This window comes from Lycium ferocissimum, chromosome 9 (genome assembly GCF_029784015.1).
Source record: "Lycium ferocissimum isolate CSIRO_LF1 chromosome 9, AGI_CSIRO_Lferr_CH_V1, whole genome shotgun sequence".
Taxonomy (NCBI): Eukaryota; Viridiplantae; Streptophyta; class Magnoliopsida; order Solanales; family Solanaceae; genus Lycium; species Lycium ferocissimum.
Window position 1 is genome coordinate 44,332,321 of NC_081350.1, and position 14,974 is coordinate 44,347,294.

At 34.5% G+C, this 14,974-nt stretch overlaps 2 protein-coding genes and 1 non-coding gene across 5 annotated transcripts in view; all 3 read left to right on the top strand.

Annotated features, from left to right (window-relative positions):
- The window catches only part of LOC132031013 (protein CfxQ homolog), a 32,369-nt gene extending 28,722 nt beyond the window's left edge, over nucleotides 1-3,647 (top strand). For 2 of the 3 annotated variants that reach the window (XM_059420847.1, XM_059420845.1), the window contains exons 2-7: nucleotides 1,263-1,373; nucleotides 1,494-1,592; nucleotides 1,685-1,795; nucleotides 1,874-2,177; nucleotides 2,492-2,631; nucleotides 2,719-3,647. In XM_059420847.1, coding sequence (XP_059276830.1) covers nucleotides 1,263-1,373; nucleotides 1,494-1,592; nucleotides 1,685-1,795; nucleotides 1,874-2,177; nucleotides 2,492-2,631; nucleotides 2,719-3,267 — 1,314 coding nt within the window. In that variant the 3' untranslated portion in view covers nucleotides 3,268-3,647. The remainder of the gene's footprint in view (nucleotides 1-1,262; nucleotides 1,374-1,493; nucleotides 1,593-1,684; nucleotides 1,796-1,873; nucleotides 2,178-2,491; nucleotides 2,632-2,718) is intronic. The other variant, XM_059420848.1, reaches the window with a different exon arrangement.
- Nucleotides 3,648-4,517: 870 nt separating this feature from the next.
- Nucleotides 4,518-11,010, top strand: LOC132031014 (uncharacterized). The gene is made up of 6 exons (XM_059420849.1): nucleotides 4,518-4,581; nucleotides 4,629-4,974; nucleotides 5,702-5,739; nucleotides 9,195-9,465; nucleotides 9,846-10,129; nucleotides 10,483-11,010. Exons 2-6 carry the CDS (start codon nucleotides 4,678-4,680, stop codon nucleotides 10,916-10,918), a joined length of 1,326 nt encoding a protein of 441 aa, XP_059276832.1. The 5' UTR covers nucleotides 4,518-4,581; nucleotides 4,629-4,677; the 3' UTR covers nucleotides 10,919-11,010.
- Nucleotides 11,011-12,243: 1,233 nt separating this feature from the next.
- Nucleotides 12,244-12,325, top strand: TRNAS-GCU (transfer RNA serine (anticodon GCU)). Its single transcript has one exon. It is a non-coding gene; the product is annotated as a tRNA-Ser (tRNA).
- Nucleotides 12,326-14,974: the final 2,649 nt, after the last annotated feature.

A 14,974-nucleotide genomic window follows, 5' to 3' on the forward strand; every position in this document is an offset into this window, starting at 1 on the left:
TTGATTGTTCAAATATCAATGGAGGGTAAAATAGTTTTAAGAAAAACCCTTCTCATTAATGTTTCTCAAGGGGTGGGTAAAAGAGAATCACATCAGATAATTTGAGACGGAAGGAGTATTTCTTTATGTTTTTATACTCGTGCAAGAAGTGCTATATGTACGAAATCTTTCTAGGCTCTTGCATTTCCATAAATGGTAGTGTTTTCATAGCTAGAACCATAAAGGTGATTTTCCCATCTATCTAAGCCTTGACAGAGTTTGTTGGTACCTGTGCTGGTGGGAGTAGCAGGTTCCCCGTGTTGAGGTGGACAAGATGGCCCGGACACCATGATTATAAAAAAAAAAAAGCATTTGTCGGTTTCATGTATGTTAATACGTTTTGGATAAAAAATGTTTTTTAAGGCAGGTAATTTTGCACATAGAAAATGTGTATCAAGGAGCCCTTGGTTATATGGTAATGCAATTCCAGTTGCATAGAGAGAGTATGTTTTAGTAATCGTCTAGGTTATGCTTTATGTATGCAATTGGGAGCTGAGTTCCAACCTCCAGCAATTTGGGGTAAAACTAATTGTGACAACAATGAATAAAAAGAGGTTAGATATTAACATCAGCTTAGAAACATTGGAATAATAATAATATTCTTATGCATCTCCACATTTATTGGCTATTAAGAAAAGAGGAAGATGCATAAGGATATCCTTATCATTCTCATATGCACAGCCAGAGACAAAATCAGTTTGCCCGTGTTATACATATATATTTGTCATTGGATTTAAAAAAGCTTCTTTCATTTTTTTTTCTACGTTCTGTTGAAAATCAAAACGTGCATGCAAACACATAATAACACAGTTGCTTTGGTAGATGGGTGGGATGAAGGTTAGCTAAATGGTTATTTGGAGTGTAGTTTGTGACTGCAGGTATGGTATATCATGGTCAAATGCTGATGTATATCTTTTTACTTGGAGTTATGTCCTGCACTTTATTGTTTCATGATATTGATGTTAATTGGATATATGGAGTTAAATTTGAGGCTAATACAAGTAGATGCTGGGGTTATAATGTTGCTGATCTTTCTTCCTTTTAAGTTTCCTTGGGAAGTTCCTAGAGGGAGGGAATCAAAAAGGGTACTGATGGTTTTATAAAAGTTTCGAAGAGTTGGTTACTGATCTTGTTTACCTCGTCATAGTCTTGTGAAAGCTAGACTAGATGATTGCTTGTGGAAAGTATTTTCTTTATATTGTTTGCTACCTTTCTCGATGCAGATGGTGCAGACGCCTCTTCATGTTGCTGCTGGTTATAATAATGTCGAAATACTCAATTTTTTATTTGGTTGGCCGGGCCCAGAGAAGGTGGAGCTGGAAGCCAAGAACATGGTATGTGAAGGAATCTATCAATTGCATATAGTTGGATATCCTTTTGCAGCTGACTGGACTTTGTCACCTTTTTAGCTTTTGCTTTCTTGTTTTCTGGGGTTAATATTCTGTGCATTGCAGTATGGAGAGACCCCATTACACATGGCAGCGAAGAATGGATGTAATGAAGCAGCAAAAGTGCTTCTTGCTCATGGTGCTCTTATTGAAGCCAGAGCCAATGTGTGTATATTTACTGCTTCAGTTGTGATTGGACCTTTAACATGTGCTTCTCAATTTGTTTTAATTTTCATTTTTTATGTGGCTTTTTGTAGAATGGGATGACTCCGTTGCACCTTGCTGTTTGGCACTCACTACGAGCCGAAGACTATTCAACAGTAAAGACATTGTTGGAGTATAACGCGGATTGTAGTGCTGAAGATAATGTACGCTAGATTCCATTTATTCAATTAGATCCTGTTCCTTTTCCGGTCATTGCTAATTATGGAATATATGAAGTGCAGGAGGGCATGACTCCTATAAATCATCTCTCTCAAGGACCCGGAAATGAAAAATTGCGAGAACTCCTCCAGCGGTATCTTGATGAACAAAGAAAACGTAAAGCCATTGAGGCATGCAGCCAGACCAAAGCTAAAATGGATGAACTTGAAAATGAATTATCTAAAATAGTGGGGTTAGATGGACTTAAAATGCAACTCCGCAAATGGGCAAAGGGGATGCTTTTGGATGAGAGGCGTAAGGCCCTAGGGCTTAAAGTTGGTGCAAGAAGACCACCCCATATGGCTTTCCTAGGTAACCCTGGAACAGGTAAGCAAGTTTATATTACAATTTATGACGAAAATATCTTAGTGATATGTTCTAAGTCATCAATCATCAGAATTTCAACTATTTTTTCCAATACTGTAAAGTACAATGTTCACCTGGTCTATTTAAAGGAATGGGTCGCATACTATTAAACAGAAGCAAAAACATGAGGTGAAAAAACTTATAAAAATAAAGTGCATTACGTTGAATGCAGGATGTGTTTCACCTTCTTTTTACCCATTGATATATGCCTTGCAAACTTGTGTTTGATTTCTTCTAGGTTGATTTATTAGATTTTCGTGATTGTACTATTACAGGAAAAACTATGGTTGCTCGAATTCTTGGAAAATTACTTCATATGGTGGGCATTCTTCCCACTGACAAGGTGACAGAGGTGCAGAGAACAGATCTGGTTGGTGAATTTGTTGGTCATACAGGGCCAAAGACAAGGAGAAAGGTAAGCTTTCTGTGACTCTCAAGTTTTTGCACATTCTCCCAAAAATATTTTGTTTTCTAGGTCACCAAGTCTTGAGCAAATATGCAGATCCAAGAAGCTGAAGGGGGGATTCTTTTTGTTGATGAAGCCTATCGATTAATACCTATGCAGAAGTCGGATGACAAGGACTATGGTTTGGAAGCACTAGAGGAGATAATGTCTGTTATGGACAGCGGGAAAATTGTAGTAATTTTTGCAGGTTACAGTGAACCAATGAAGCGTGTGATCACTTCTAATGAAGGTTTCTGTAGAAGAGTAACAAAGTTTTTCCATTTCGACAACTTTAGTTCTGAAGACCTTGCCAAGATTCTTCATCTTAAAATGACCAATCAAGCTGATTGTAGCTTGCTCTACGGATTTAAGTTGCATCCTTCATGCAGTGTCGATGCTGTTGCAGCACTTATCAAGGAAGAAACCACTGAAAAACAGCGTAAGGAGATGAATGGAGGTCTAGTCGATCCATTGCTAATTAATGCAAGAGAGCATTTGGATTTGAGACTTAGTTTTGACTGTATAGACTCAGACGAACTACTAACAATTACTCTAGAGGATTTAAAAGTTGGTCTTCAATTGTTATCGCAAACAGGAATAGCTTAGATCCGACCTCTTTTTGAGCCAAATAGAGCATGGAGAAATGAGTTGCCACAGAAGTTATAGTACGTTATTTTGTGCAAGAAAGTTATAGAGATTCTGATATATTGGTACCATCGACCTTGGAATGGATATTAGCTAGAGGTAGATTATCTCTCGCATATGGCAACCTCGTATTAGTTAGTTCATAGCATTTATGCTTGCTTTTAAATATCCATTTAAATTCTTTATTTTACTTAGGAAATTATTTGTGTTGTTTGTTATAAGGTTGGATGAAAATTGTTGCACTAAACTGCTACAGAAATTGTATTCTTGTAATATTAAGTACTGCCTTAAACTTAGTACTCCATTTCGTCAAATGAATTCAAACTTCATTTGGTTTTTTGGTAGTCACTGCCTTCAGTTTTTTGTTATATTAATTCTCCAAATATTGCGTCTCAGAGAGAGATTGTTCTCATTTTTTTTTAAGACAATAAAGAATTGTTCTTTGAGGAACCTATAAATTTCATCACTAGCTTCTTCACAGTTTCAGGGTCAGAAAATACAACAATTACACCTTAAACCAAGCAAATTGAGATCGGTTATATGAATTTTTTCAATACCTATATCAATCTAACTAAGCTCTCCCTCTGCGTAGAAATTAATAACAAATTTTCCTAAAAAAGGAATTATAAGAAAATGACCATGCAAATATTTCTTATATGTTATTCAATCTCTTATTATAAAAGTAAATATCTCGTCGAAAAGACATAAAATTAAAAATAAATAAATAGCTAGAAAATCAATTGACCCGGTATGGGAAATGAGTGAACAAATCTGTTCTAGTTTAAATTCATTTTTTCATTGTCCTTCATTTGGGGTGGTCTTTAATTTTTGTCCTTCAAATTGGTAGTCTTAAGTTTTGCTGTTCGCCTAATATTCGAGGTTGTGGGTTCAAACTCTAGCTCAGTAAAAAAAGAAATTCGCAAGGCAGAATTTTGCCTTTTGAAAGCAAAACTCTGCCTTGCGAATCCAAACTCTATCTTGCGATTTTTTTTTAAATTTTTGACTGAGCGGGATTCGAACCAGAAATCAAGGAATTTTAAGCGAAGGATAAAAGTTAAGGACTACCAATTTGAGGGACAAAAATTAAAGACCACCCGCAGCAAAGGTCAATCATGCAAATTGCCAATTTAAATTTGTGATTTTAAAAATGCTACGTATATGTTATTAAAAATAAAATGAAAATTTTAAAATAAGTTTTTAAAGAGTATGGAGTGAAGACTTTGCGTGCAAAACAACCACAACCCGAACCAGAAAGCAACCAGAGTAACAGATTTTTTTTTTTTTCTCTCTTCTGACAATTTTTTCATCATCACTCCCTTCTCTTCACCTCACCATATCCTCTTCTTTCTTTCTCTCTCTAGAAAGAGAGCTATGGTTCAAAATTCCCTCTCTATACTCTCTTCAACATCTCCATCTTCAATTCCTTCAAATTTCACCTCTGATTCCCTTTCCTTTCGGCGATTTCCTCGTTTTCCGAAACTCAACGTCTTTTCGAGGCAGTTATTAATCGATAACAGCAATGACTCACCAGAGCAATTCCTTCAGAATAATTCAATTGCTGATTTCATGAGGTTTAAAAAAGGCACAAACTCCGATGCGGAGTTGCAAACCGCTGTCGTTACTTACCGGAAGAAGTTTCCGTGGTCGATACTTCAACCTTTTCTTCAGGTAAATTTTTTCTCTCACTGAACCTTCTAGAAACTTACGCTACGTGGCAAACATTTAGACTGTATATATAAGAATAAAATTTCATAAATGGCTATAGTTTAGAGCAGCTACATTTCGCGCATTTATGAAACGTAGCTACAACTGCTGTATCAAGTGCTTGTTAGTTGTATTAGCGAAAGAGCTGTATCAGGCATATTGTATCAGCTGAAATCGTGAGAAAGAGTTGTATCAGCGCTTATAGCTACATTTCGTAATTTTTTGAAACTATTGCTACGTTTTGTAAATAGGAAAAAATTACGCGACGTGGAAAATATTTAGACTGTATTTACGAAGGTTGCTATAGTTTCAAAAAATTATGAAAAGTAGCTACTGTGTTTACGAAATGTAGCTATCAGCGGGGAATGCAATATGCACTGATACAACTCTTTCACGCGATTTCAGCTGATACAGTATGCGCTGATACAGCTCTTCCGCCTTATACAACAACTGTAGCTACTTTTCGTAAGTACGCAAATTGTGGCTACATTTTGCAATTACGCTCTAAACTATAGCTATTTATGAAGTTTTCTCTACTATATATCATATATGAGTATATATGTACACACAGATAGGTTTTACCTTGGACATAGATGTGAATCTTATTTGCGAAATGATTCAATATTTGGCTACATTTTGGAAGTTCATTTTTCGGAAGTTTGATTATGATTTCAAAATTCTGATTGTGTAGGTTGATTTGGTGTCTACAATACACATCGCTGATAAAGAGTAAGTTCAGTCTCTCAATATCCAGAAAAATTATTGAGGAGCTTGATGTTATGTTGATAAGAAATGAGATTATTTCTGTTACTAACTTTGCTATAGAACATAGATTGATTAAATGTTAATGCATCATCAATAAGTTGAAGAAATTAATTATGTCTTGTGATGGTTACCCTTGAACATGGTAGGGTCTTTGTTTTATGTGAAACTTCAAACAAAATAGCTACTTTTTGTAAAGGTTGACGCACGAGACATATGTGGGGATTGGAAATGCATATGATAAACAGTTAGTTATAAGGTTGCACATCTCAGTTTGTATGAAGAAAAAGTAATAGATTGGATAATGTTGCACATTTCTGTTGTTACTATGGTGATGGATAGTATCCATGTCAAAGTGGTAAATCGTGTTCCCCTATATTTTCAGAGTTTTGCTATGCATTTAATGACTTTAATATGGAGGTGAAATTGTGAATATTCTGTTGTTAAATCTACTTGTCCCATCGTGTGATCATTTGATGAAGGATATCCATATTCTCCTTTTATGATTGTTATGTGGATAAAAAAGAAGCCATGGCTTGAGCTAGACAGCAACAACAACAAAGTCTCAGTTCTCAGTTTTTGTCACCTATATGAATCCTGACTATCCATTTTGCTAAATTTGAAACTTCGAGAACACTAGTAGTTCTATACATTTTCTACTAACATACAAATCTCAATTAAGATTTAGAAGACTCTTAGCAAACATTGAATCTAACTTAAACTTACCAACATGACTAAACCTTAATTCGAACTAATTGCTAAGTCTTGATGAATTTCATGGGATAGGCAACTTCTTTCTATGTGCTTTAGGTCCATCTCATCCCTTTCTATACTTCCAATTATTATGGATTTACCACTACGAATCGATGCAATTGGAGGTCTACATAGGACATGAAAAAACCATCTCAAACAACATTCTCTATATCGAGAAGAGGTCTGCTTTATGTTCTATTGAAATCTATCCAAAAAGAGCCTTTTCGCTTCCTTTTTCTACATTAGATCCTTGAGCATAGGAAATCGATATCAGATTATTGGGGCCTTAAAAGAAGAATGGCTAGCTACAACTACAACTATTCATACTGGGAATTTTAACCTATTTTTGTTTATCATTAAAAATCATGTCGAACAAGATTCTCTAAAAATGTTCTATGTCGAACAAGAGCTTTTTCGCTTCCTCTTCTTACATTAGATCCTTTGAATGTAGGAAATTGGATATCAGATTTATTGGGGCCTCTCTAAGGTCTCTTTAAGCGCAAAGCACAAATAAAGCGTGGGCTTTAATGAGAAAAGGCGCAATGGAGCAAAAATACATATATAAATATGTTTACTCCAAGACTAATAATAATAAGCATGAATAACAAATATATGGACAAAGTAAATGTAAAAACATTATGATAAAGTGAAATATCAATTATCTAGTGTCATCTCTTCAAGAGAGGCTCATCGGCAGGGGAAAAGTATGTCTTAAGAGCCTTGATGATGACACTTTGCAAATAAAGTAGGCGAAGGCTCAACATGTTTGAGCCTCGCTTCAGGGCAGATTTGACAACACCGGCCTTAAAGAAGGATGGCTAGTTACCACAACAACTATTCATACTGGCAATTTTGTCCTACTTGTCTTTTTCCTTCTAAGTACGTATTTGGATGTTTCTGAAGAATATATATGCTCTTTGTACCTATTTTCGAATGTGAATATTTCTAATCTTGTCTAACCATCGTGTGATCACACATCCATCTTAACATATGCATATATCGACACTAGAGGTCCATCATTAACTCCCATATTACATTAGTGGTCTTAAAAGAGTTCTATAGAAATTGCCTTCCAATTTGGTAGTTATCCTCGTATGGCAGAACACTCCAGTAGTACTCACTTATCGAAAATAAAGATACTCTAGTAGCACTTCTCCATTTCAACTGTCCTATTTTAATTTTCTGCGTTACGTCTTCATCTATCGTACCATTATATTGGAACATCAAATCTAGACATCTGAATTTTTTGCATTTTGGAAGTGTAATCCCTTATAATCTCTTCTCAACTTCACTCTTACGTTGGTGAAATTTGCATCATATATATTCTGTCTTCCTTGTACTTATTCTAAAACTCTTATTTTGTGTTCTTCGTAGTTTGAGCTTTTGGTCAACACTCTCACTAGTTTCGTTCATTGGCACATATTTTCTGCACAGAACATCATCTTTTATACTGTTAGTTACCTTATCTGTAATTAGGGTAGACTAATACATACTTCATGCTTGTCCATCGATTTTTGCTATTTATTGTTTTTGTAGTTCGATTATGGTATTAATTCATGGTACTTACGGCTCCTTTTTATTCAGAAAGTTTTATCATGATTTTTTTAGTATTTTGCCATTGCTTGTTTACACTGATTTGAGTTGCCTGTCCTTGTGCCAAGGGTCTACCGGAAACAGTCTCTCTACCTTCCAAGGTAGGGGTAAGGTCTGCGTACACTCTACCCTCCCCAGACCCCACTTTGTGGGATTTCACTGGGTATGTTGTTTTATTGCATACTTCATGCAAATCCCTAGTGTAGACCCATGGTTATAGGAAACTTCTCTTTATCCTACCACTGTTTTCACACTTATGATGCTCCACCACAATTTTTTTTGTCACATTTATATATTTGATGTGGATTCTTCCTTCTCCAACACACACAATACATTCTTTGGCACTCTATAATTTGTTTTTTCGAGGTTAATAAATATCATGTGCAGATCATCCTATCTCTCCCTATAAATTCCCATCATTCTTCTTAGTCATGAATGCTCTTGTCAAATTGGTAATCATCCTTTCCATTTTATAAAATGCAAATCATGAATTGCTAACTGCTTCCACTAAAAGTCCTAATTGCACGGGGTCCCTGTTGTGGGAATAAGTATGTTCCGGGATAGTTGGTTTATTGGCACTTCCGGTTGCAATTTCCCCATACTTTCTCACTTCTTGAGCCAATAGTTTTACATTTTATTGTTTCCCCACAAAACTTTGGTTAGCAATTGAGTAATCAGTATCAGTTGAAGAATCATGCTAAGGTTGTTTCTTAACCATATCACAAGATAACAGTGTACACTCAACTTAGGCTGGCTATTCTATGATCTGTCTGTTCATCAGAAGGATTTGATAGAACTAATCATCTTCTCGATAATTAAATAATAGTTCCATAATTAGTTCATGAATTTTTGTATGAGTCTGATTGCCTACATACCATAGCTTCTATCTTGATTCTGTCTCGTTATCGTGGTTATTCAATTCTTTTTTCTTAATGCTTTATCTGATATCTTGATATGTATTCCTGATGTCAAGTATGGTCCATGGGAAACATCTTACTTACCTGCTATTTTTGTATCATTCTTTTTTGATCTTGTCTGACAGAACAGATGAATTTGGATTGACATTGTATTTGCAGGTATTTTGCCGCCCTACAAAAGGAACTTGAACCATATGATTGCGTTCTCTATGAGATGGTTGCCAGCAGAGAGAGTTTAGAGAGCAGAAGAAGTCCTATTTCTAGAATGAAACTAAAAAGTTCAAGATCACGGGGATTTAATATTATTGGATTCATCCAACGGCAGATGGCTAGATTTCTCACCCTTGATTTCCAACTAGATTGTCTTGACTACGAGTGTGAGAATTGGTACCATGCGGATCTTGATTTTGAGACCTTCAAGTTACTCCAGGTACTCTATATAATAAATTTGCTGCTAAGTCCTATACTTGTTAAATGAATTGCTGATTATTCAGGATGTTCATACACCATACACTTGTAGCCTCTCCCTCACTTCCCTTTGTTTATTTCTCGTTAATTTGAGCACATGATAGTTGATTTATATGTATGTTCCTTTGGTAGGGGTTGAACGTTTTTTCATGTGTATGTACATATGGTGCATGTATGAATGAATTATTTATAATTTTGTATGTTAGACCAACATTTCTAGTTTTCTCTTTTTAACGTTCCATTTTTCTCTTTCTTTTGTAAGTTTTTTTCTAGTTCAAGTATATATTAATATTCTGCCTACATGACTTGAAGATCTCACCATGTTATATATAAACCTTTCAGCTTGAAAGAGGCGAGAGCTTCTTCACGTTTGCCAGAGATATGACAATAAGATCAACAAAAGCACTTGTGCAGCCTACAATCCCAGAAGATCTTGACCCTTGGAGATCCAAACTTCTATGGGCTTCTCGGGTTCTGCCTATGCCTCTTGTTGGACTTCTTATCATTGGAGGTGTTTGTACAGATGTGAAAAGCCAACCATCTGAATATCCCGAACTAGAAGCGTTGTCCAGACTTGATTTTGGTGCTGCAATGAAAGTCTTCCTGGCAAAGCGACTAACATCTGAGTAAGTTGTTTGGTTTGCAGCTGGCTCGAATATTTTTATTGTTCTATCTTCTTTATAGATTGAGATTAAAAATGAGATGAAGAAAGCACCTCCATGAAAAAAGCAAAAAGAAGATGCAAAAGCTCAGGTCCATAGTCTAGGTGTTGCGTCGACGGAAAGGATGTTTCTTCAGATAATCGTCTTCGCTCAATGCTAATTTTTGCTTACCTTTTCCTCCTATGTAGTGTGTTTATGTCTCTGGTGTCTGTTGAATGCTTACAATTTTCATTTAAGATCGAAGATTGTTTTGTTCATGCTGGATACTGCCTCTTTTCATTTCCAAAGATAGTTATGCCTGCCCATCATACATGTAGATTCACACAGATCACAGCTGATGTAGAGGCGAAATCTGTCATCATCGGAGAGAGAAACAAAGCTGCATTAGAAGCACTTCAAAGAGCTATGAACGAGGGTCATAATAAGATTGCTATCCTTTATGGTGGTGGGCACATGCCAGATTTGGGACGGAGGCTGCGAGAAGAGTTTGACCTTGTCCCTTCTGAGGTACAGTGGATAACTGCTTGGTCCATCACGAACCGCAACCTAACAACAAATTCACTTCCTTTGTTGAAACAAATGGCAGAAGTCTCAGGTTGGCCTCTAAATCGATATCAGACTTTAGCCCTGCTAATTTTTTCTTCTGTTCTTGCATTGGATCTTTGGTTTTGGGAGCTCTTCTTTGGTACTACAGCTAATTGGATTTCCCAAGTTGCAACAGACATTTCTCAATATGTTCATATGCACAATTGATGTAATTAAATTTATTGAAACAATTGGATCAATAACGCCTACTGTACATATTTCAAGATTCTACAGTATATTTGAGAACAGTACTTTTCTCTTGGACTCTTGCTTTAATGGTTATTTATCAGTTGACATTATAAGGTTACACATGGAACTAAGGTTTGTTCATTTTGTGTTCTAGACCTTCGTAAAATTGCTACCATTTGAGAGCTAAGCTCCTAAGGTAAACCAATTAACATTAGTTTGGACAAATGATCGAAATGAAATTGACCTGAAAATTGAAATGTCATGAAAATGTTTGTTTTCCCACTTGGTATCCGATATCCGCTTTGGGGCCTGATTAATCTGGATTTGCGGCTAAAAGTCCCACATTATGAATAAAGAGCTCCTTACGAACCCAAGACATTTGGTTATGATTGCACAAGAATCTTTCAAGTTGTCCATATCCAGTATCTTTGTATGCTAAAATCTTTACCTATGAGCATTTTACCTAAGTAACTTTCAGCTCTAAACAGTAAACTTTTATGTTGCTTGGCATCTACAGTCTATATCCGTACAACTGTAGATTATAGGGATGGTGGGTACGTAGAGTTCTTTATACTATTCAATTGTCTCATAGTTTTCGTTTTATGTGTACCTCAACTGTATTCTGTTCTCTGTTACTTATAGCTATATGTCATTACTTTATTAGATACGTTGCAATAAAGAGATTCTGGTTATTATTCCACTACCCCTCTTGCCCTCCCCCAAAGGGGATATATAAGAAAAGAATCCAATCTACTGTGTAGAGAGGAAGATCAAAAAAGGGCCAAACAACACTGCATAACAAGCTGTAGAAGCTGTCTAATAGTACGAAAGGTAAATGGTAAAGAATGTTTTTAAAACTGCTTAAACTGAAATTACATATGTAAACAGAGAAACCACACCAAAGACCTCCATAGACAACAGCCCTCTCACGGCTTTAGTTGGTAAAAGTGTAGTACGTGATATCAAGAGTACATCACGATTTTGAAATATGTAACAAATAAAGGTTTGTTAAGTGTAGAAGGATAGAGGGACGGAATCATTATTCATTGACTTTTGAATTATGAGCCACTACCCTTCGAGTATTTCTGACTATAAAGCAGAAATGAATTTCACAAACAAAAATGCTCAGCACGTAATGTGTGGTTAGGCGCCCACGAGTTCTAATAAAACCCTACATAGACAAAAATTTGGTATTTAAGTGCAGAACATTGAGCGTTTATTATTCACCGAGTTTCAAAGGCCTTAATTTGGATTATAAAATTAAATATTTGAGTAATATATTAATAGGGAATATAGCAACAAGCGTCGCTTTGGCCGAGTGGTTAAGGCGTGTGCCTGCTAAGTACATGGGGTTTCCCCGCGAGAGTTCGAATCTCTCAGGCGACGTCATTATTTTTTTGCTTTTCTTAAAGTTCTTACCATATTTATTTTCGGACTTAATTTTTTATTTAATATTAAATTCAATCCTAGTGGCATTCTATTAAATATAATCTACAACATTTTACAAATCAAAGAGTGGTTTTTGGTTTTGGGAGAAATTTGCTGGTTACCATTATTTTTAATATTAAATTCAATTCTAGTGGCATTCTATTACATATAATCTACAACAACATTATATAAATCAAAGAGTGATTTTTGGTTTAGGGAGAAATTTGCAGGTTATCGAGGACATGACCTTAAATAGGAGGTTGTTGAGGATATGAATTGGGATAGAATGTTAGTAGGTAGTAGAGTGTTGTCTCGCTTTTCCTTTCTTATTGGTTGTCGTAGTATTTCTTATCCTTTGATTTCTGGTACTATCTACTGTCTTTTGTTAATTATTTGCTTAGCGTATTGTTTTGTTGTGGTGATTGTTCCTTTTTCTTTTTTGACCTGCTTTGTTTTTGCTTTATCTTGAACCGAGGGTCTATCGGAAACAACCTCTCTATCTTCCAAGATAAAGGTAAAATCTGTGTATACTCTTCTCTTCCCCAGGGCCGGCTCAAGGCCAAGGCCACTAAGGCAATGGCCTTGGGCCCCCAAATTTTTGCATTTTTTTGCGCGGATTGCCCTTCTTTTGGGGTGGTCTTTAAATTTTGCCCCTCAAATTTGTGGTCTTTAAATTTTGCCCCTCATATTTATGGTCTTTAAGTTGTGCCCTTCGCTTGGATAAATTTTGAACACCCGTTAAAAAAGCTGCAAGGATCCTAGATTTTGATTTAACAGGTTCAATATTTTTCCTATATTTATCATCTTATTCGTTTGAAATTGTGGTTTTTTATAATCTATCTACCTTATTAAAAGTTTTAGTATTTTTTACTTTATATGGCATATGTTTACCTTGAAAAGTAAAAAAAAATATATATATATATATATATATAAGTAAACTCAATACTAATAATTTTTTTAAACACAACTAAAATCTAAAGTTAAATGAAACTTTGTCTTATAAGGCAAACTTTTAGTTATGCATATTTCAATGATAATTGACACTTTTAGTTAAGACATTACAAAAGTTTAATAAAAGTTAAAAAATATATGTATATATGCTGTAACTGTAATTTTAGTTAAACAAAAAAAGTGAAAAAATGTACACTTGCTTTTTTTTTAAATTTTTTATGCGTTGTTTGTCCAATATATATGTCAACTGGCAAAATTTAAAGTCCTCCAGCAGTGAAAGTACATATTCGGGCCCCATTTTTTATCAATTGTTATTAAAAAAATTGTGAATAATATTTTTATCTGTAGTTGTTGGAATGTATTTCAAAATTTAAAAATTGTATGTCCGAATTTCGGTTACAAAATAATAAAATTTGACTCTTAAAATTCAAATTGTGTCACAAAACTTGAGATAGAGGGAGTAAACAATTTTTATAAAAAAAAAAAAAAGATTTTTTTTTAGTGACGGATCGATTAGCTATATTGTTGTCACTTGAATATTTTTAGAATAAATTGATTTGAAAAATTGTTAACAACTTTGTATTGTTCTTGACGATTATAAAATATTAATTAATGACTTCGCATCTAAAAAAACTTTAAAAATAGATTTTAAATAAACATATATATCACAATTTTTTTAAATAAACATATATATCACAATTTTTTCTTTTAATAAAAATAGGGTCTCTCTTTGAAGTTTGGCCTTAGGTCCCTAATCTTGTTGAGACGGCCCTGCTCTTCCCATACTCCACTTGTGAGATTATACTGAGTATGTTGTTGTTGTTGGATAAATTTTGAAGGTTACGAAAGCTGCAAGGATCCTAGATTTTGATTTAACAGGTTCAATATTTTGATATTTATCATCTTATTCGTTTGAAATTGTGGTTTTTTTAATCTATCTACTTATTAAAATTTTAGTATTTTTTCCATATATGCTATGTTTCGTTTAGTAAATATTGGATTTATGTAAACTCAATACTAATAATTTTTTCATAGCGAAAATCTAAAGTTAAATGAAGATTTGAGCAAATTGAGAGGCATATTTCAATGATAATTGACAAGTATACTTCAAATAATAGTGTACAAAAAACAAATGAACACTGTAACTGTAATTTCACAAACAAAAAAATGAAAAAATGTACACTTGCTGATGCGTTGTTTGTCCAATATATATGTCAACTGGTAACTTCGTGTCCTCCAGCAGTGAAAGTACATATTCGAATTAAATATTAAATAAAAAAATCTTTCATCTTGTTGTTGGAATGTTATAAAAAAAATCATTGACCAACCCTAACATGGAGATTGAATTAAAAAAAAAAAAATCCACTGTTAGTGAATACACTCAACTATACGAAGGAATTCAATATATATATACATGCAAGAAATTTTTTAAATTAACTTTTCGACGAAGATTATTCAATTGAACCTCATTCAACAACTTACCTATGCCACTGCCTATAATGCATGAGTATTTCCAGTTTCCTCATTATGTATAAATAAGATCTAGGGTGTGTTCCGTATGGAGAAAACGTTATTTTTAATATTTTTATATTTTCATATTCGGTTGATCAAAATTTTTGAAAAACATTTTTCTAAGAAAACAAGTTCCTTAAAAAT